The sequence below is a fragment of the Rhinolophus sinicus genome, chromosome 16 (genome assembly GCF_057876585.1).
Source record: "Rhinolophus sinicus isolate RSI-liver-muscle chromosome 16, RSI-T2T, whole genome shotgun sequence".
NCBI classification, from domain to species: domain Eukaryota; kingdom Metazoa; phylum Chordata; class Mammalia; order Chiroptera; family Rhinolophidae; genus Rhinolophus; species Rhinolophus sinicus.
The window spans coordinates 27960216-27982194 of NC_142516.1; the positions used below are offsets into that span (position 1 = coordinate 27960216).

At 42.5% G+C, this 21979-nt stretch overlaps 1 protein-coding gene across 3 annotated transcripts in view; it reads right to left on the reverse strand.

The window, feature by feature from the left end:
- Positions 1 to 442: 442 nt before the first annotated feature.
- Positions 443 to 21979, reverse strand: part of NR4A3 (nuclear receptor subfamily 4 group A member 3) — a 38941-nt gene continuing 17404 nt past the window's right edge. For all 3 annotated transcript variants that reach the window (XM_019729222.3, XM_088792742.1, XM_074330767.2), the window contains 3 exons: positions 17635 to 17834; positions 15327 to 15505; positions 443 to 3692 (listed from right to left, as the gene is read on the reverse strand). In XM_019729222.3, coding sequence (XP_019584781.2) covers positions 3445 to 3692; positions 15327 to 15505; positions 17635 to 17834 — 627 coding nt within the window. In that variant the 3' untranslated portion in view covers positions 443 to 3444. The remainder of the gene's footprint in view (positions 3693 to 15326; positions 15506 to 17634; positions 17835 to 21979) is intronic.

A 21979-nucleotide genomic window follows, 5' to 3' on the forward strand; every position in this document is an offset into this window, starting at 1 on the left:
CTGATCAATCTTTGAGAACTCTAACCCTGATTCTTGTAAATTCTGGTTCACAAACAATTGGTATCACACCATCTTGATATAGAAATAAATCCTTCATACGCTTGAAGAATACATTTAGTCAACAAATTGTTAGTTCCATTTAAGTTGTATATAGTTGGAAGAAAAACAGTTTCACACACTGTGCATTTGTATCTCCTCAAATCACCCAACAGTGTTTTGCCCACAGGAAGTAATCAATAAATGTTTATTGAATTTAAAATGTCCTTTTTCCCAATCAGTGAGGTTTAAATATATTTCCAATTGGAATGCCTATTAATTTTTCAGCATTAGTAAGCCTTTTTAAAAAAATCCATTTGGGGACGTGTGTAAGAGTTCACAGCAAACGTTATATAAATGATTAAGAGAATACTGTTAAATGAAGCATGCCTATTCAACACACCAGTAGCCATTGATAAAATGTAATTTAATTTAATCATTTAAATTTACATTGTTAATGTACAAGAGCATTTCTTTCATACCACAGGTTAACACACACTAAAGAGCAATGCTGTTTGAGGAGCAGAGAAACTCTGGAAAACTCTGCTGTCTGAAATAAAAGCAAGGCACTCTCCATTAACAGCTGGTGGATTCCTGATTTCTGCCCGCAGAAGGCATGTTCATACTAAGAGAGCTCTCCCACATGGGAAGAATCACCTGCTTTAATTCTTGCTGTCCTCTTCTGAGCTGGTTTGGTCATCCACTCTATATAAACTTGTGTGTCAATAGTAAGACCAAAAAAAAAAAAAAAAGAGTTGAGTTGATAGATGACTTGGGAGGCCCTCATAGTTGTAATAACTATGGAAGACAGAAGAACACTGGTTATCATCTTTATTTTCAACACTAGTATCTGGACCTATAACTAAAAACCTTCTTCATTCCGTCCAGCCAGTCGACATCACGGCTAAAGAGTCTTTTGCTTAAATCTGCAGGGTGTCAAAATGAAAAGGAACAGCATTTCTCTGGGGCTCTGTTTTTCTGTTTTCTTTTTTCTTTTGCAGACATGACAAAAAAACAAGGATTGACTTTCCAATACTAACGGTGCACAAAAGGGTTATGTACGCACAGTGCTTCTAATTTATGCAAATTCAATTTGAATTTGGTCTGAAGCTACCTTGTATGAAACGTTAGCTTTCCTGATATTTAATAATGTTTATTATGTTTGCACATAAGCTCAAAAAATTAATGCAAAAGTACTACTTTACTCATGGTTATCATCAGGTAAAATGTAAGTATTAGTGGTTATTTTTAAAAGCCTCTTTTCCTATAGATGCAGCAAGTTGAGTAAAAAGACTATGGAAAGGAGAATTAGGTCCTAGTTTTGATTCTGGTATTAGCTGTTTGACCTTGGGTAACTCTTTACCTTGCACTGGGCCGCAGTTTTTTCCTCTGTGAATTTCAAGGGAAGTAGGGTAAACTAGTTGACAAGTCAGGCCCCTTCCAAGTCTAACGTTCCAAGATCCTAACATTTCAGATCCTATCATCTTGATATAAAAATAATAATCTTCCATAAAAGCTCACAAACATAATACATGATCAAATATCAGAATGACTCTTGGAAAAAAACACATATGATTTGCTATCTGGGTTATCCTTTGCAGCAGTTAGGCAATTCATTTGGCATTTGTTTGATTGTATAATTTAATGACAATATAAACAGCATAGTTTTGTTATTTTTCCTTTAAAAAGACTAACTGAAAATGATTTAAAGCTAACAAAAACTACTGTGACATCAGTTTGACATTCAAAGTTTGTTTCTTAGCAAAATGGCCAAAGATATTTTGACTTGATACAGAATATATAATATAAAGACTTTTAGACCTAAAAATCTTCAAACATTATTTGAATTTAGCAAAACATAAGCAAAATTTTAATATCAAAGTGCTAAACAGTACTGCCTTAAAAGTCACTGCAAATGAACCATAAAATAACCGCATGGGAAGTAACATTTATTGTACAAATGGTTAATAAAAAGACACATTATAAATATATATGTAACCTGCTATATTTATATATATATTTGCTTATTTAATTTCTAATTGGTGTATCCAAGTCACTGTGAACACCCCATTTAAGTACTCTGTAACTCAGCTTCCAGGAGCTGATGGTCTTGCAATAAATACAGGCAAAGCTATTACAATATAACGTGCATACAAATGTTTATACAAATAAAGACACTATGCAACAAATCATCTCGTAGTAATATGGCATTAACAGTATAAACATACAAAAGGGAGTACGAACACGGAATGTTGAAACGCAGCCCACTAATCCTTTCTAGTACTCACATTCATACTAGTTTTTTTAAAAATAAGACTTGCTTGCTCTCCAAAATTGTCTCTTTAACCAATAACAAAAATTAAATTATATATATTTTTAAAAACCTTATTACCCCTGGTGTTTACCCTGTATGATCCAGTTCCTCCTACTTATTTGCATGTTCTTATCTACGGATCAAATACTTGAGACTCACTGAACACTCCTAGGCTTCTGAATGAACGTCTCAGTCAGTTGCTACAACTAAAGCGAGTTTGGGGAACTCTGTCTGGTCTATACGATGCAACCAAAACAGTTGTATGCAATCCATTGTACAATCTGAGCCCCCTTTGGGACAGCTGGACAGTCAGGGCAGGGATCTGGATCCTTTAAGAATGGCCTGACATCTTGGACGGACCATACCTCAGAAAGGTCTATAGAGCAGGTGGACAAAGCCTCTGCTAGGAAAGTAGCGTGTGTCATTGGCTAATATGACTGCCTCCTCTTTACTTCTATATAAAATAAAAGAGAGTTCATAAACAAGACTTAGTAAGACAGCACTTTAAAAATTGCACTTGTATATGGAAGCGAACAGCCATTATCATTTTACTATGTCTGATTTATAGGTCATCCTCCATCTTTCACCATTTGTTAAAATAAAGGAAGAAAGAAATTAAGAAGAGGGAATTTCTGCCTTGTTTGCACCACATACGTACCCTTGATACAGGAAGTATATTCTAAAGGGGTCATCTTAAGACGCATCCTACCCTGGCGAACAACCCTTGGCTGTTCTTGTTTTTAAATACAAAGCAACTATAATTGTATCCCCAGTTATATTATCCTTTTTTTCCCCCTGCTGGGATAGCATCATCCAAAAGTGCTTTGTTAGCAATTTCTTAGAAAACCCTCATGAGCTAGAACACCCCCACCCCAACCCCAAAGACTAAATATAAAACACAACCCCAACACAATACTCTGCGAGTGTTCTGGCTTTAGGTTGTAAGGAAAAGTGCCAGAAAGAAAGAAACCAAAACCAAAAGTCTTTTTCTCAGGAGCTGCTTTTCCTCTTAAGGAAGGACAGGACCGGTAGCTGTCCAGACGCGTCCGTCTGCTGCTTAGCAAGTGGGCGCCGGCAGGCCAGGCAGCTCCCGCTCAGAAAGGCAGGGTGTCCAGGAAGAGCTTGTCGATGACAGACGGTGGAGACACCAGGTCTTCCAGCTTCAGGTAGAAGATGCGCTGCAGGCCCAAGGTGCAGATCTTGCGCAGTTCGACCAGGGCGCCCAGGACCTTGGGCTCGGGGGGCTCCAAAGCCTGTCCCTTACTCTGGTGGTCTTTCAAGCTGCTTCTGATCTTGTTGCATAGCTCCTCCACTCTCTTTGGTTCTTTTAACCCATGTCGTTCTGCAGAGGGATAGAAGAGGGCACATTTAGGAGGCCATTAACACTTTAAGAAATGTGGAACCCCCTAATCAAAGCCGTATCCTGTTCTGCATTTTACAATCAAAGTGCCCTCCTCTTAGTGGTACTTCAAGCCCTTTGGTATCAAACAGCACTAGGGTCTGAATCCTAGTCTGTCACTCGCTGTGTGCCCTGGAGTAAGTCCCTACATTTCTTCCCTTAAGTTCTGAGCCCCCGTTTCCTTATACAATGAAGATAATAACATACCCAATTCCGGATTTCTGGGAAGACCCGCCTAGGTGATTGACACAGAGGCAGCATGCAGTTTCCGGCATGTAGCCACACTGAATGCATGACAGCGTCCATATTATCTTGTTGAGGTCTTACAAAAGCTGTGGCAGGAGGTAACTCTTTCTCAGAGTGACTAGCATCACATCCAGGCCAACGAATTAATGTTCCCATCTTGTCAGACTTACGTGGTGGCTAGAAGTGCCATCTGCTAATCGGGGCTGCCCCGCAAGACCCAATACAAAGCACACTCATGTTTTCATGCCCACCAGCATTGAGAAGGGTCCGGCTTTTCTTTTCCTTGTATTTCCTCCCCCCCCCCCCCCCTGAAACACCTCTTGACCTATACCTGACAGTCCGTTCAAAATACACATGTCCTCCAGCTGTGGAGATGGCCAAGTCAAAGAAAAGGGGGGGGGGGGGGCAGCAGGAGGCAGTGCAGGCATTTTCTAAGGTAGCCAGACATAAATACCAGTATCTTATTTTTGTAACACAAGATATAAAATGATCCCCATGGCAAATATGATGATCTCTTATTTGATGTATAAGATACAAGTGATTTTCCCAAAGTCATACAGCTGCTAAAAGCTGGGATTTGAACCCAGTCTTCTGAGGCAGATTCTGGCATCAACCCAGAGCAACGTTGCATCTCCCTGTAATGAGAAAGGAGCCTGACATCCGGTACCAATTACTTTGCTCTCCCTCAGCATGTAGATATCAGAGCATCTTTCCTGAGAGAAGACTTTGGCCCCAGTTATCTCAGTCAAAGTTTTCATCTCTCATTACATGTACATGTAAAATAATAATTCTTGAAAGATGGAAGACATCCATCCAATGGGAAATCACGTTTTAGTTTCTAATTTTCCCCACATTAATTTATTTTTTCAGTTGGGAATATTTTTGTTAGGAAAGTTATTTCCTTAAAGGAAAAGTCACCAGAAAATCCAAGCACCTATCCAAGACATGTTTTTCTTTTCTTGCAGTAAATACAAGGAGACCCAAGAATCAGATCTGCATTCTTCTCCAGCTGGGCTAGTTGTATATGGCTTGGGTGAGTTTTTCCTTCTCTAGGGCCCATCCTAAAAGGACGAGGGGTTGGATTTAATTCCAGGTCTGATGTGTTATTATTAAAGTACAACCATGAGTATTGCCAGCAGCATTTCAGTGGATTGTAATTCATAGACATCTCCTCTCAGCGCAGCATAATATAGAGAAAGGGCACCGGGCTTAGAATCAGACAGACCCAGGTTCCAGTTTTGGTTCTGTCGCTTACTAGTGGTGTGATCTAATCTCTCTAAGGCTCAATGTCCTCCTAGGCTAGGAGAATGGGGATTACAGGGTGGTAGATCTGCACGTCTTTGTTGTATTCTTCTTTCCTTTCCATGTGTCTTAAGTATTATACAATAAATCAAAAGAAAAAGTACAATTGTAAAACCCCACCTCCAGAGGAAATTGTGAAGCTCAACTAAGATGATACATGAACTGTTCTGTCAGCTGTCAACACGCCCAGTACAGTCAGCACCTGAGAGAATGCCTGACCCATGGCAAGTGGTGGGTAACTGCAGGGCCAAACAAAAGACAAAGAAGCCCCCCAATTCCCAAGCTTTGAATGTATGATTTTGCTTTCCGCAGGAAACTATTAGCTAATCAATCCAGATGCAAATCTGTCCTCTGTGCTTTGTTTTTACTAAATACACAGTCCTCTTGTTTCAGTCTCAGAAGAAGCACCCAAGAGTGAACTTTAAGAGTAATCCAGCCTGCAGTGGTGTCCTGACTATGAAAGCAAAAAGAAAAGCAGACTGCAAATTTGGCAGGAAATTTCGAGAGCCATGAAATGCTCATAGCCTCTGACCAAGTCATCCCACTCTTGGGAATTTATCTAAAGGAAAAATTCAACAGAAGAGTAAAACTATGCATAAAGACATTTGGGATAGCATTATCTATTTTAAAAACTGGGGAAAGATAAAAGGTGGAAGAATAGGGAAACTGTTAAATGGTACATACACATAATGGAAGATTCTGTAGATATCAGAAAGGACAAATACTAAGGCTATGAAGCAAAATGGAAAAATATATAACATCATATTAAATAGAGAATAGAATATAAAATAGTATCTAGGCATGATTGTATCTATGCAAAAATTATTTCTGCATATAGAGAAGGATAAAAGAAAAGTGAAAATATTTATGAGAATGTCCGATAACTCCTTTCTTTTAAAATTTCCAGGTTAATGCTATTTGTGTAATAAACAATGTTAAAATAGAAAAACAAGGATTTGGTCCTTTGTGAAGCCTCTGGTAGCTGTAACATGCTCAGTTGTCTTGCTGATAATACATTCATTCTATTAATACTGAGATATATTAAATTAGTTCATAACCCAAGGAGGGATGCTTTTCCCAGAACAAAATACAGTCCATTGACTTAATCTTTCCCTTTCTTTCAGTGCCTCCTGTCTTGCATTATATTCAAAATCCCATATTCATTATCAGGATAAAGAAACTGAGCCATGTGTTGGCCAGATTTCGGGAGGGGGTTGATTATGGAACCTCGTAACCAGACTTTCTCATGGCCAAACTCACAAAAGGTGCCTCAGAGTTTTTCCCTGCTCTCCAACCAGTTGTGACTGCTCAATAACTATGGCAACCATTATTTATTCAGTGAATTCAAGTGGAGATCGATACCTCCTGCCAGCTGGATCAACCCTAGGCCTGGAATTCCTTGAGGAATTCAGAGACGCTCCTGTTAGAAGCCAAAGACACCTTCTTTGTTGTTTTGAACAGCTACTGGATTTGTGGCTTCTTTGCTTTGTAAAAGCGGCTGAGATAAAATTCAGTCTCCATGTAAACTATTGCCAGAAGCCAGCAAGATTTCCAGATCACTAGGGAGTCACTAAGTGTGTAGGAGCTTCCTAGTAATTTGAAATTCCACACCACTCCAATCACTGACATTTTTGTTTACGGGATGTCCTTTCTTGTTGCAGCTTGGTAAACATGGCTGCAGAGCTGATATTCAGAGAGTTCATAAATTTCTGGGGGAAATTAGATATTTGGATTTTCCCCCTTCCTAGAGAATTACACACAGATTTTGGTTTAAGATCTTTGTCCACCATTAAACAAAACAAGCTTCTCGGTATTTCTTGCATTTTGATCAGCATCATTTTTATCCAGTACTTCTGTATTTTCACTCAGCTTTACGTATTTATAACTTTAAAATACAAGTTATAGAAATGGTTAAGTAATGGTTAAGTCATGGATTTATGTGTCATAATCATAGTCTATATGAGTTGTAAGAGTCTGAGTCATTTAGTTCAAACTCCCACCTAAGACAAGACTTTCCACTACAAGATACCACAGAGAATGCCAGACACCAGCAACCAGAGTCCAGTTCACTACGTGGGAGTTCAGTATTTCACCCTGATAATATTTAAAAGCACTTTCTATTACACTCTTTTACCTAGATTATTTTATCATATCCTCCCAAGTACTCTTTGAATTAGGCAAGACAAAGATGATCTTTATTAAATAGATAAGAAAGCTAAGGCTCAGAATGTTAAGTGACTAACCCCTGGTCCAAGTTAACAAGTGGTTAATTTCTTTCACTCCAAGTCTATAGAGACATTTCTATGATACCAGGTGGCCCTGAACATTACGCTAGAATGTGCCTCCTCATCCTGAGATGATCTCAGCCTCCCTGTAACTTCCTCCCAGTTTTTGTGTACCTAATTAACTAATTGATTCATTACTTCTTTCAACAAATATTTATTGAGTACCTATTCTGTGCCAAGCAGCGTTATAGCCACTGAGGTTCAGAGCCGTGAACAAAACAGACAACAGATCACACTCCTAACCCGCATGGTGTGAGTATCTAAAGATGCTGTTGGATTCCTGTGGATTTTAGCTATCCAAGCCATGGACACCTCTGCTAAGAGAGACAGGAAGGGAGGCAGGGAAGACGAGAGCGTCTGGGGCTTGAGATGCGAGAGGGAAGGAAAGAGAAAGGGAGGGAAGAGGGAGGGGAGAATTCAGTGACGTAATAGAGCTATTTAGGTCTGCACTCGTGTTTTTCCCTCTTCGCTTCCTTAAGACCTACTCATCCTTAAATCACAGATCAACTATTTCTTCCAGGAAACTCTTCTCTTTTTACTCCCAGTCTAGATGATGTTCCCCTATAGCACTCTCTTTTTTCTCTTTGAAGCATATAACAGGTTGAACACAGATGCTTGTGTGACTATCGCCTGCCTCCTCCTTTAAACGTAAGCTCCATGGGGGCCTGGGCTGTCTTTGCTCACCATTGTATCTCCAGCACCAAGCCTGCTACATAGGAGACACCCAATAAATATTTGTTAAACGAATATGTAAATGGAGGGTCAAAGACCTGTAGAATAGGATTCAATGAATACTAAATGTGTAGGTTGCTCAGAGTCAAGTTATTAAGAAGCTAGCAACCGTCAAGAACTTTATAAACTCAAAAACCTACCACATCAGACGCTTTGGAACCAGATTTCCAGGATATAAAAGCCTACCTCTGCCACTTATTAGCTGGGAGACTCTGGGTCTGTGTCCACATTTGTAAAATAGGGCTCAAACCTGCCTCATGGGTTATTGTGAGAATTAAATGAATTAATATATGTGAATTATTTGGAACAAAACCTAGCATATAGTAATATTTAGATATTAGTAAGTATCCTCTGTATCCCATACTCAACTTGTTAACTGCCCCTTCAAATCTGCCACTTCTCTGAGCTGGCCTATGAATGATTCCACAATCCTCCCCATCACTCTCATAATCATCTCTTAACTATTCGTCCCCTCTCGGCACCCCCCCCCCCCCCAGCCCATCATATTTAATCCACTGCAAGAACTCTGGTTATTATCGCTGTGATGTCCTTCCGTCTATCTCCTCCTCTCAATCTCACTGCCTCTGGACCAGGTCTTAATCTGTTACCCACATTTTTTTAATAGCTTTTGACTGGTCTCTCTGCTTCCCATCTCTGCTGCAATGCATCCCAAGTCCTTTCAAATTTATTTACTAACCAACGTTAAATAACAGAGCGCACATAGAGCCCTTGGCACAGTGCCTGACACCACATATTTTTAAATGGAAGCTGTTATTAATTTGACGGGCTCCTAGTGACCAATAGGTTCCCTTGTCCCTTGCTACTCAAGTGTGGGCCCCGGACCAGCAGCATAACATGACCTGGGAGCTTGTTAGAAATGCAGACTTTCAGGCCCTGCCCAAGAGCGACTTAATTAGAATCTACAATGTAACAAGATGCCCAGTGATGTGCATGCACATAAGCTGGAGACGTCTGCTCTGGTCACTCCTAGTCCCCGGAAGACTCCTGACCCAGTCTACACCTAGTGTTCATCTAGTCTCTGTTTGTAAACCTCACTCCCCAAGACGGGAACTCACTCCCCATGGCCGCTTATTCCAATTTCAAACAGTTCTGTCTGTTGGAAAGTTTTTCTTATATTGAGCTAAGTTTTGCCTTTCTCCAGTTCCCAGTTCTGCCTTTTAGGCGCACATAAGAAACCTCAACTCCTCTTCCTAATGGCAAGGAGCCCAGGGTGAAGAAAGGGATTATGGGACCATCAGGAGCTCCAGGGAGGAAAAGCAGCTCTTTCTGAGCAGGTCTCAGGGCACAGGCCAACCCAGTGACAACAATAACACAGGTCCGGCCAAAGGGGAGCAGAAGAGGGCTCCTGGGGAGAGAGGTGTGTATAGCTCACACACCAACAAACAGGACTTCCTGCTCTGGGAACTCAGGCCACTACTAGTTCTCATGTGCTGTGTAACATCCTTTACTGATGGGCAGTCCCAGAGGCACTGAGCACACACCAATCAGGAAGCGACAAGTCAGTGTCTCCCCCAGTGAGAGCACAAACTCTCCAAGGGTAAGGGATTATATGCCTGGCACATAGTAGATGCTCAATTAATATTTCTGAATTAATATGAATCGAAATAAGGTAGTTCTCAGGAATTTAGTCTATTTTCTAATAACAAAGCGGTGGGCTGAAAATAACTAACTCAGAGTTTCCTAATTTGGGAGACTTTCTGATAGTCACAATTAACTCATTCATTCAACCAATATTTGCCATGTGGCAGACACCTTTAAATGCTAAAATAATTATAAAGATGAAAAGACTCTCCCTGCCCTTAAGAAACCCACAGTCTAGTTGCAAAGAAAAGCACAAAGAAATTACTTAATATGTATATATGCAATTGTAGGGATGCATGAACATTTTTTATGGATTCCGAGAGAGAGGAACAGCTAGCTTTTCCTGAAATTAAGACACATAACATTCAGGATAATAATAATGAAGGTTTGTCTAATATTCTTTTCTGTAAAGTACACATTAGCTCATTCCATCTTTACAAGAAACCTGCAGTAGACATCATTATCCCTGTGAAAAATGAGAAAACAGATTCCAAGAGGGTAAGAAACTTGCCCAAAGTGGCAAGTTGGACTTGAACTCGGATCACTAATCTCCAAACCCCATGACAACCTCTCCACCCCTGCCCTACCTTTTAAGAACACTATGTTGCCCCACCAATTTTACACTTAATTTTCCTTGCAATGTAGCTGATGGCTATACATGATACAAAACCAGGGTAACCAGGTAACCATTTAGGGTGAGTGGGGGAACTCGGGGAAGACAGGAGTGGGCAGGATCAGGGCCTGCTTGGTCTTGCCAGGTCACTGCTTCATGGCTTTCTGCCCCTGGTTCTGCCTTCTTTCCTCTTTCTCAATTTTTAGAATTCATGTTCTAATCAGGCCAGGAAAAAGACTATCGGCAGAAAAGAAAGGAGTCAAGTTTCTCACCTGACAGAAGTCTGGAGTAAGGAAAACAAAGCCATGGGGAACATTCTTTTAGCGCAGTGATGAGGAAAATGGCATCTGGGCACTCAAGAGTCCCTCCACCATCTATCTGGTCCAAACCTGCCTTTCCAGTCTGCTTTCCCTTTTAATTATAGGGGAAATTTTATTCTGAGGTTAGGTCATAATACTAGGCCATAAGATAAACATCACATAGAACCATTGTTTCCCTCTAAAAATCCTTTAAATTTCCCCAAAGTGCAGCTCTCAGCACCAGAAGCAGAGAGACCAGGACCCACAGCGGACTCACGCTCATGCTCACTGCAGGACATATAGTCAGTCATTGAGTATAATAGTCTGCACTCGTCATGTTTCTCTTCTTACTATTGAGATGATAGGCGTCTGTGCGATTTAAGGCATATGTAATGCCAACTCCACCATACTCGCTTTCCCCCCAAAGGTGAAGGAGGACGTTGATCTGGAATGTCCTCCTTCTATGTGTACATGCCAAATCCTTGGGAAGCCATTCATGACCAACACCTCCACATTTCTTCACCCCCCAAAACTTAGCAGTCCTCTGGACTTCCCCTGCACTCAATCTGTCCCTTTTAAGGACGTGAGCACTCACCACCATACATTGAGTTCATTACATCACAATCATATGACTTCCTCGTAAGCTATACCTTTCCTGACAGCAGCATTCATGCATTGCTCATTTTTGCATCCCGAGAGACTGACATCATACCTGAATATAGAAGGCCTTGACTATTTACTGAATGAATGGATACTTATAAAATGGTCATTCTACACGAAATTTTTTATTAGGGGGCTTCTTATTTATTAATCATAATTAATTGCAACTAGATATCACCTCATTGGTATCCTATCAGACACAGAGCTTTTCCATGACTCCGATGTCAGGGACGTGGCACTGGCCAAAGGGTAAATGAACAGGAACCTAAAAACATTTGACAACCACAACTGTGGGGAATTCCCTTTTACTGCAGGGAGGGAGAGTGATCTGAAAGAAACCATTTCCTGCCCCACCTCACCACCTAGTTTTTCACATAGAGGCAGAGGAAGAAGAAAAGAAAGAATTAGAAAGAAAGAAAAAAAAAGCCGTGTTTGTGCAAACTATCAATACTATCCAGATTCTTAATAACTTTCCTGAAAACAAGACTGGTTAGACTTCTAAGACCCCATTTCCTTTTTGTGAGTTCTTCTCTGTGGTTTAGGAGCAGATAGTTTGGGGATGTATTTTCTGATGCCAATAGCCCAACGGATATTCCACAATCACCCTTTATGATCAATGGAGCTTATTCAGAAGTCAAGATTTCACGGGAGCCCATATTGAAATGAAAATTAATATCCACGACAACGCACACTGCTGTTTCCCAGGCATTGCCTTTCTGCCACTTCCTGAGGCTTTCACACAGTTCAAACCCCCTCCCAGAGAGAGCAAATCACAGAGAATACTGTGAGGTCCAGAAATGAGAGCAGAGGGGCTTCTTGCTCTTGTACGTTATACCCACAGCACCTCTAACAACCCGCTCTGGCAGGCTGGCAGGGCTGGGGACAGGAAATGGAACTACACCCTAACAGACTTGGCCCATTTTAAGTGCAGCTTAATTCCTTCAATATCACTGTCCTTCTCTGAGCCTCTCTCAAACACCCAAGGAGATAGTCACCCCACATACTGACTTCTAAAGCCACCACCTGTTTCCTCATGCCACTGAGACTGATCTGGGGCTCCCTGGGGTTCCCAAGGGGAAGGGGGCAGGCATGTGCCAAATTTGAGGGAGTCCCTGTCACCATCCTTCCAGGATGGATCGAGTGCCCATTCTGAATCCAATTTGGCTGCATCACAAACCTAATTTTACATAATCCTTACTGCCGCCTCGTGGAATAGATGTTCTTATCCCTATTTTACAGAGAAATAAAATGCATCACTCAATGGCACATACTTATTAAATACAGGACCCCAGGTTAAAACCTGGGAGTGCTGGATTGCAAAGCCCACGCTATTTCTGCCATGCCCAACTGCCTCCTCCCTGAGCAAGTCTCCACATAAATGGGCAGCCAGGCTGAGCAGATGTAACTACAGGACACACAGCAGCAAACTGGAGGCAGCGACAGCACTGACACACCTCTCCTCCTTCCTACTCCGTATTCTCAGCCCTGAGCTGCCCAATCTCTCCAGGTTGGGGCTGCCTGGCCTCATAGCTGTCTCTGAATTTCTACTTAAACAGTAAAACACAAAAAGACATACACCTCGGACCTTCCTCTTCAACTACAGCTCTCACACCTGGACTGAACTTTTCCCTCTTAGGCTCTTTCCTGCTAGTTTGTGCTCAAAAGCAGCTGTCAGGGTAGATTTTTCTAAAATGCAGACTTTGCCACGATGCTCCTCCGGACAAAACTTTCTGTAGATCCCCAGTGCTCTCAAGATAAACTCCAACCTTCTCACTTAGGAGTGAAAGGTTCTTCATGACCCATACCTATCATACCAGTCTCATTTCTCATCACTCTCCTTTTTTAGACATTTCCTTGCTGAAACTGATGACATCCATAACTTCAATGGCTTTAGCAAATTTTCGTTTATGCCTAGAAATCTCACTCCTTCCATTTTAGCTTGGAACACTGTATGCTTTTATCAAGGCCCAGCTCATGTTACCTCTTTGGACACGACCACCCCTACCTTCAGTCTCTCAGCACTTTGTACCCACTCCTGCACCCCCACCATCGTACTCAGCACCTATATCATATGCATTACTTTGCAAGTTCTGTCTCCCCAGGGATGTGTGTGTTCATCTCTGAAAACCCACTGACATGCAGCAGAGTCCCCAGATCAATGGACTCTTGATTAACTAGACTCAACACCCATTTCCAGAGATGTGGCAATGTCCTGGTTTTATTTCCAGAAAGCCAAGCCAAGGCTGGCTCTAGTTTTTATTTCGTTTGTTTGTTTGTTTTTAACTAAACTCCATACTTTCTAGTTTTGAATGTTTCACTGTCCTAGGAAGAGCTGAATGGTTTTGAAATTGAGCTGAAGAGATTTAGTTGAAAGGCAGTCTTTGAACCAATTTCATTACAGTCCTGCTGGAGTAATGTGCTTGTGCCTTCAATATGCTTATTTTCTTCAGGGGGCTCCCATATGCCATTTGAAAGCCCTCTAAATGGAATCCATACTCTTGGAGATTGCCTCTATTTTGGTTTTGTTAATGGCTCCCTTGGAAGTCTCTGACAGCTCCCATCAAAAGAAGGGAATTTCTTTGGTCTATACAGGACCAAAGACGCAGAGGAGGTGGGGTTCTGCTTGGAATACTTAGGGAACAAGATAGTGTCTGATTCCTACTGTAGTACGTGCCGTTTACTTTTCTTTGCCTTCATGTAACCCATTATAAGATGAATCAGCCTAGCCTTTTCAGGTACTCAGACATCTCTCACGGTAGCTAACAGGAGATGTCCCAAGAAAGTGCATGGAAACAACACACGTTTCTGACGTATCAGAAAGAAGGGCCCATCTGTGCCAAAGGATGCATTTGGTCCTCTGTGAAATTCACCACCTGCCTGAAAAACGTGTTTTCTACAGTCAAGAGGGTATCAAATCTGAACCTCAATTCTTAGTCCTAGAGCGTAGGCTGTGGTTCATGCTCATGAATAGGATGGGAGGTGAGCCCCAAGTCTGGGTAGCCTCCTCTGGGGTCTCTACCTGCTGTCACTGCCTCATCATGCCCCAGTGTGACTGAGAAGGATAAGATCAAACAGGAAACTCTGAAAGTATGAAGGAGCAAAGGGGCGGCCACAGGGAGATGCTGCATTCCCTCTCTTACCCGACATGCCTTTCTTTTTCTCTTTCTCTTCCTCTTTCTCTTTCTATTTCTCTCTTTCTCTCTCTCTTTCTGCCTTGGGATCCTTTATTTCCCAAAAGATAGAAAGGGAGAGACATCTAGGAAGAGAAAGGCATAATATAGAAATTGAATATGTTTTATGCTCTATTTCTTAACTTTTAAAAATTGTTGAGTTGAGCCATTTTTTGCTATTTACAAATACCCATTTTTCCTCAACCCACTGCCAATCAAAGTTGTTAGATAAAGTTGTAAATAAATAAAGGTGTGTTTTATATGGGTCACTAGTCGAGGACAGGGAAGAGGGGAAGACGTGCCACTCTGCTCCACAGGAATAGACTGGGTAAGGTAATCTTCCTTTGAAACCCTCTGTACAAATAACCCTGGAGCAGCTAGTCCAAGTGTCAGCAGAACTCCTGTGGAAATTTAGATTTTCACACATTGGGTTCGTTACAATGATAACTCAAGACTAGGAATCTTCTTTCCTGAAAGTTCGTGACAAAATATTGCAGATATACGTCTCGTTGTTTAAACTAGGTTAACTGTAGTAGATTTCAGAAAAATGGCAGTCACTTTCCTCACTTGCTGGTGAGTGTGACAGCCAAAGCCAGAATGCAGCTTCACACAGGAGAGGAGAGAAAAGCGAACATGGTCACTTCCGGTGACGGCAGGGTGGCACTTACCTGTGACCATGCTCATCGCTGACAGGCAGGCTAAGGCTTGGATATCAAGGTTCAGGCTCTGCAAACTTAAGGAAAAGTCTTTAATGGAGTCGAGCCACTCCCCAAATCCACGAAGGCACTGAAGTCGGTGCAGGACAAGTCCATTGCAGAACACAAACTTATCTTCCGCTGTGTTCGACCTACAAGAGAACGTGTGGGGGGTGAAGGGAACGTGTCAAATAAGTCTGTTCAGTCTGTGCAATGGGATCACATCGTAACACACAGGCATCCAGACAGCCGTGGGGCAGCATTCAGAACCCCGTGTGGTGCTGTGAAACCTGCCCCCACACCCTTGATGAACAAGACTGTGCTCCTGGGATAAACCACCATCACCGCTTCTCTATGCTAACTAACTTCCTTGGGGAAGCTGCTGGACTCAGCTGCTGGCTGGCCCGCGGACACAGACAGTGGAGGTGAAGGCCCGAGCACCACCTCTCTCTGCACCCAGACTGTTCCCTTCCGTGCTCCTTCGCCAGGATTTCTCCCTCATTTCGTAAATGTCAAAAACCAGTAAGGCCTGAGGCTAGACACTACAATTCCATGTGCAGACTCTAAAAACACCACATCCCTGCAAGTGCCAGAATTCCATCCCAAACTGCAAAGTGGCCTCAAGTGAAAGGAGTCCTTTTGGATGACCTAGGCTTTTGCCAGTGGGGCTACAGGAGGGCTATCTCTAAATCTGCCCCGATAGTGTATATTCTGGAACTTCTAGCTGACATCACCACTTAGCTGTGGGGCCTTGGGCACTCCTTAACTCTCTCTGGGTTTCCGTTTCCTTATCTATAAAACAGGAGTTCTCACTGCTACCTCCTAAGATGGTTGTGGGAATCAAATACAAGAAAGGACTTGCTACAAAATAAAAAAGAAGAAAAAAAAGGACTTGAAAGCCCATGCACAGTGCCTGGTACACGAGAGGGTCTCAGTGAGTATGAGGTGGAATTAATTCTGAATTCTGTGTAGTCTTTAATTTAGCCTTCCTTTAGTTTTTAAATCTCTTGTCACACCCTGTCTCTTTCAGCCGACTGCCTTCACAAGCAGCATCTCTTTCACTGTGCCTCTTAGATGGACAGCTTCACTCATTCATTCACTTGGCAAGTATTTCCTAAACACCACGTGTGTGCCATTCCGAGGGCCAGACATAGGAGAAAACCTGGTGGTTAGGGCATATATGGTGTCTGCCCGCAGGCAGCTCGTCACTGACTTCTTCCTTTGCTGCCTGCCTGATACAGGACACATTGCTGGCTTGGCTCCTGCGCACACTGGATATTAGCTGTAATGATGCTAATTACTGGCACATTGTAATTCCACCTCTGTCTCTGCCACAGATCCCTCCACAGTGGCTCATAAGGACAGTATGGTTCAAGCTCAGAGTTTAAAACCTGGTCCTCAAGACAACCGGCATCAGAATCGTCAGAACATGAGTTAAAAATGCAGATTTCAAACTGAAATAGCTGGAAATGAGGCATGGGAATCTGCACTTTAAACAAGAGTTTCTGGTAACACAGTATGAAGTTGGGGAGGGAGTGGTAGGGAAGAGATTGAGGGGAAAGGGAATGTTTTTTCCTATAATACTTGGTGAAAGGTTGCTACCATCTCCTAAAAACACATACCTGCCAGGAAACAAGGAAGATGGAATTTAAAATGCTACACGTGGACTTTCCTGAGATGCGCTGAGGTCCTGGGTCCCACCTTTTGGAAAAATCACTTCTGCTTTGGTGTTTGGTGTCACTGAGTTTGACAGGTTGAACCAGAGTTTTGATTGAGAAGCTATGCTCTTGGAGTAAACACTGGGGGTTGAGAAGCTGTGGGAACTCTTTACAGCCCCATCTCGTGTACTAGAACAGTGACTTATAAATAGAAACTGTGAGGTAAATGCAATGTTCAGAATAAATACTTGTTCCCAGGAAATCCTTTATGCACCATGAGCCTCTTCCTAGAACCACAGAAAGCTGGAGCTATACGAGGAGCCGCAGGGGTCACCAAACCCAACCTGCTCATTTCACAAAGAAGGAAACTGCACTTCCAGTAAGGCAAGTGACCTGCGCAGGGTCTCACAGCAAGTCCGTATTAGAACTGAGAGTAGAACCCAGGAGTCCTGGCTACCAGTCCAGTGTTCTACCCACTGCTTGTCATGTTTTAATGCCTGATCATATTTTACATTTCCTTCTGGAGCAGACTTTTCCCTGATGACTCATTTACAAACACAGCAGTTTCAAACTTCTTTAAAAGAAGGAGTGGACTGAAGGGACAGTAAAATAGCAGTAATTACCTGATGGAAAGTCTGAGAACAAACAGCTCCAAAAAGGCTGATTCTATAAGTAAAGTCTGATCTTCTTTGGGGAGATCAGTAAATCCAGGGATCTTCTCTGCCCAGCTTCTGGATACATCAATGGAGGCTGTCAGAAGGTCGTAGAACTGTTGCACGTGCTCAGCATCGGTGCCCGCAGTGGCGTGGTCAGTGGGGCAGTACTAGAATGCAAACCACAGAGAGCAGTGTCATCTCAGAGCAACGGGGATGAGAGCATCACTTGCAAGTTGGCTCTTCCAAGACTGTCTATGCCCAATCCTCACGTTTAAGTCCCACAGTTTATAAAACCCTTTTGCATTCAGTCTCATGTGAGTCTCACAACATCCCTGTGATATAAATAGAGTGAGTTTTGTTACGAAACAGGCAAAGACATTTGTTGACGTCCCGTTAGTGCAGTGGTTTTCAATCTTGACTGCAATCATTTTGGGAGCTTTAAAAAACACATCTGGGTCATTGCCACACAGATTCTAATTTAATTGGTCTAGGGTGGAGACTAATTCTCAGGAGTTTTGAAAGCTCCTCAGGTGATTCCGAAGGGCAGCCAGTGTTGAGAACCAATCCCCCAGGGGTCTGTGTCCGAGTGGGCTTCCAGGACCTACTGATTCCATTAAAGTACAGGTGCCTTCAAGTAAGATGCTTAGTTAACCCGTGGTTCTTCAAGTGTGGTCCCTGGGCCAGCAGCATCAGCAACACCAGGGAATGTGCTAGAAAAGAACATCTCAGGCCTTGCCCCAGACTGACAGATTCAGAAACTCTGAGAGTAGGCCCAAAAAACTGTGTCACCAAGACATCCAGGTAATTCTCATGCACGCTGAAGTTTGGGGATCACAGAATTAACCAACAGGAGAAGAGAATGACTTTTGCTTCCTGTAGGTGGATTTCTGTGAGTTACAATAAACCAGGAAGGGGAGCGGGGGATGGGTGTCTCCTTGGCAGGGCCCAGGCTGCTGTGTGCCATCAGAGTCAGTTCTTGTGGCTACTTACATTAATGAAAATTAAATACAAAATTCAGCCGCTCAGTCACACTAGCCATATTTTGAGCTCAACAACCACTTGTGGTGCAGAACGTGTCCATGAGAACATTCTATTCGACAGAACTGACCTACAGGGTCCCGGGAGAAGAAAAATCTAAGTGGGAATCAAGTTTATACCCAGCGTTTGGATATTCTAGTAGAGTCAGGGTTTTGCTTGAATCACAGGAAGAAAATCTTGCCTGCTTTTAGGCAGGAAGATTGATACAGCAAGGTAATAATCAAGGGACAACCAACCACACAGAAACTTAAGAGATAAGCAGAAACACTCATGTCAACATGCATCTCATTTCCTTCACAATAACAGCCAGATGCGCTTTTGCCTCCCTTCACTCCGTTAATACTCGTGGGGCATGGATTTTAATTCTTATTCTCCAGATGAAAAAAATGAGGCTCAGACAAACTAAGAGATTTCCCTAAGTTACACAGCCAACAGTGGTACAGCCAAGACTTAAAAGTGGCCTTGTGATTTCCAGTCCTACACCTCCTGGCTGGAAATATGTATGATGTTACTAGCTAGTAGACTGGGGGAGCGTTTTCAGAAGTATTTTGCCTTGCTCTAATTGGAGGTGTCCAGATATGTATTCATCTGGTCCCATGTTTTGCAAGCAGCACAGTGACTGGCACATAATTGACCCTCAGTAAATAGTTGTTGAATATTGTTCAATGAAAGAATAGTCAAGGGAGTGACTAGGCTTGCCCTAACCTGGCTGGAGGAGAAACAGCCAATAGGCAGCCAGGTACTTATTGTAGAACTACTTAGGTATGAGGGAATGAGGCACTTGGCTTAATTGGATCTTTTTTTTCCTTTGTGCTTTCCCAAGAGGTACCGTGAAATAACAAAAGAAACATCAGAGAAGGAGCCCAGCTACTTTAATCCTAGATTTATTTATCCAGCCCCTAATTTTTGAAATAATGTAGCTCTGCCGCTTACTTTAGTTATCTGGGGTAAATGACTTCACTTTTCTGAGACTCAATGTTCTCCTCTGTAAAATAGGGACAATAGACAATACCGTCCTCAATATTTTGTTGCGATGATTAAATGCGATAATCCATGTGAAGGGCCTCACACGTAGGACATGCTTCCCAAACAATGACAGCAATGACTGATAACGGTTATGATACTTGGAACTCTCACTGCCCCTGTTTCCATATTTATAAAATGGGGGAAGGGGTTGAACCAGAAGGTTTCTACTTTTCAGCCCTGACTCTCTAGGATCTTATAACATCAGGTCCTGTTCAGAGCCCTGGCTCCTCTGTGCCCAGTTGTCCCACCCAGGCAGGGCCTGGGTTCTGTGAAGCCCTGGATATTTCTGTGATGTAATGGACCATGGGAGCACAGTCTGGGAGAACTCCTTCCCACGGATATTCAAGGATGGCAGCCTGATCCTGGTGTCATAGACACTTCCCACCATCTCCTTTCAGCTCATATACTGTTAATAGGAGGAGAGTAGAAAAAAGGGATTTTATTATTTTTTGCTTTCTCCTCTGATATGAATCTAATTCCATATGCTCTCCAAGGGCAGGATAAAATTCAGGGCAGAACCACCTTAGGGAGCTGACAGCACTACGTGTGACATTCCCGAGTGAGTGGTAATGTGGAGTAGAGGCAGCAGGCCATGGGGTCCTCCCCCAGGCTCTGGCACTGACTTGCTGTGCAGCCCTAGACAAAATCACTTAACTTCTCTGGGTCTGCTTCTGCGTCTAACGTAGGAAGTGACCGGGCTAGCTGTTCCTTAGGAGTCCTTCTGGCTGTTGCATTCTGCTGTCTTTCTGTTACTGATTTCTAGTTTAATTCCACTGTGGTTTGACAGCATACATTGTATGATTTCTGTTCTTTTAAATTTGTTCAGGTGTGTTTTATGGCCCAGACTGTCATCTGTCCTGGTGAATGTTCCATGTGATGGCTCTTGCATTCAATGAAAAATGTTGCTAATCACACCAGGTATGATATGATTGCCTAGAATTTGACATTGATTCAGCTTTATTTTGTTTTAAAATAGTGTGTTAAATGGAGAGAGAAAGGTTAAATGGAGAGAGAAACTTTTTCCTGGGAATGAGACTTCACGGTTCCCTCTTGCACTGACTTCCTTGAAACCATGGCTCACAACTCAATAATCTCTCTGGCTCCACTACTTGCTCAGAATCCTCCAGAGTGCTTAGTGTTCACCCTGGGTCCTCTGCAGGCCTCTGCCCCTGCTGGGCTCACATTGTGTGCATCCTGCATACAGGGCAATACAGGCCCTGCCTGCCCTGTGTGTGCAGTTTTCTCTGATGGAGCCCAGCAAGGAGGGAAGCCAGCAGGCCTGGCATGCCAGACTCCAGCCAGACCCTTGGAGCTTCACCTGCAGTGACACTAGTCCATGTTCTAGAATTCTGGGGCCAAACTGGATTAAGCCTGAGCCACCAGTAACTTGGGGGTGACTGGAGAGTCAGCATCCTATGCTGAGGGAAAAGATAAACCGAGTATTCCCTCTATTGAACATAAGATTTAAAGAAACATGAAACATTTTAGATTCTTTCTCTGTCTGGCCTAGCCCTTCATAAAAACCTCACCAGGGAATACTGGACCTAGAGCTGGAAGAGCCAGACCCCCACTTCTGCCTCTGTGCTCCTGTACGTCCATGTCTCAGAGCTAGGCAGGTATGGGGTTCACCAAAGAAAATCTAAAAATATTTGTTTATTGATCATTCCAATCAAACACAGGCCAAATAGTGGAAGACTTTAGAAATGAGTCTTTTTTCTTGTTTATGCTAACGTTTTGTTCCAGCCTATGTGGATAATTGATCCATCAAAAATCTGGCTTTATCACTAGTCAGTGACACAGTATTACATTTACCAACAGCTAATGTCTAATGGTTAATTTCACCAAAGCACCCGAATGAGAATCTAGACCTGCAAACAACAATGGATGTCATTGAAACTAAAATGAGTCTACACATTTCCTATGGCAGTAACATGACTGTACAGGTCAGATTTCAGGCACACCCTGGGCCTAAAATAAGTTATTTGAATGGGAACACCAGCCCTAAAAAATTAGCAATGTGATGCTTTCCTAGCAGCATGGAATCTGATATTTACTCTATCTCACTGTCAGTGCAGGCTAACTATGTAAAACGTCCTAAGAATATTTTATGTCCCCTTAGAATGTTACTTTTCCTTGGGTGTTTATATTTCTTTGTATATTTTAGATGTGCTCATTCTACAAGCCAAACTACATGTACATACTCTTAGGTTCTTACACTTTAAAAAGTGATACTTTAAAAATTGGCAGT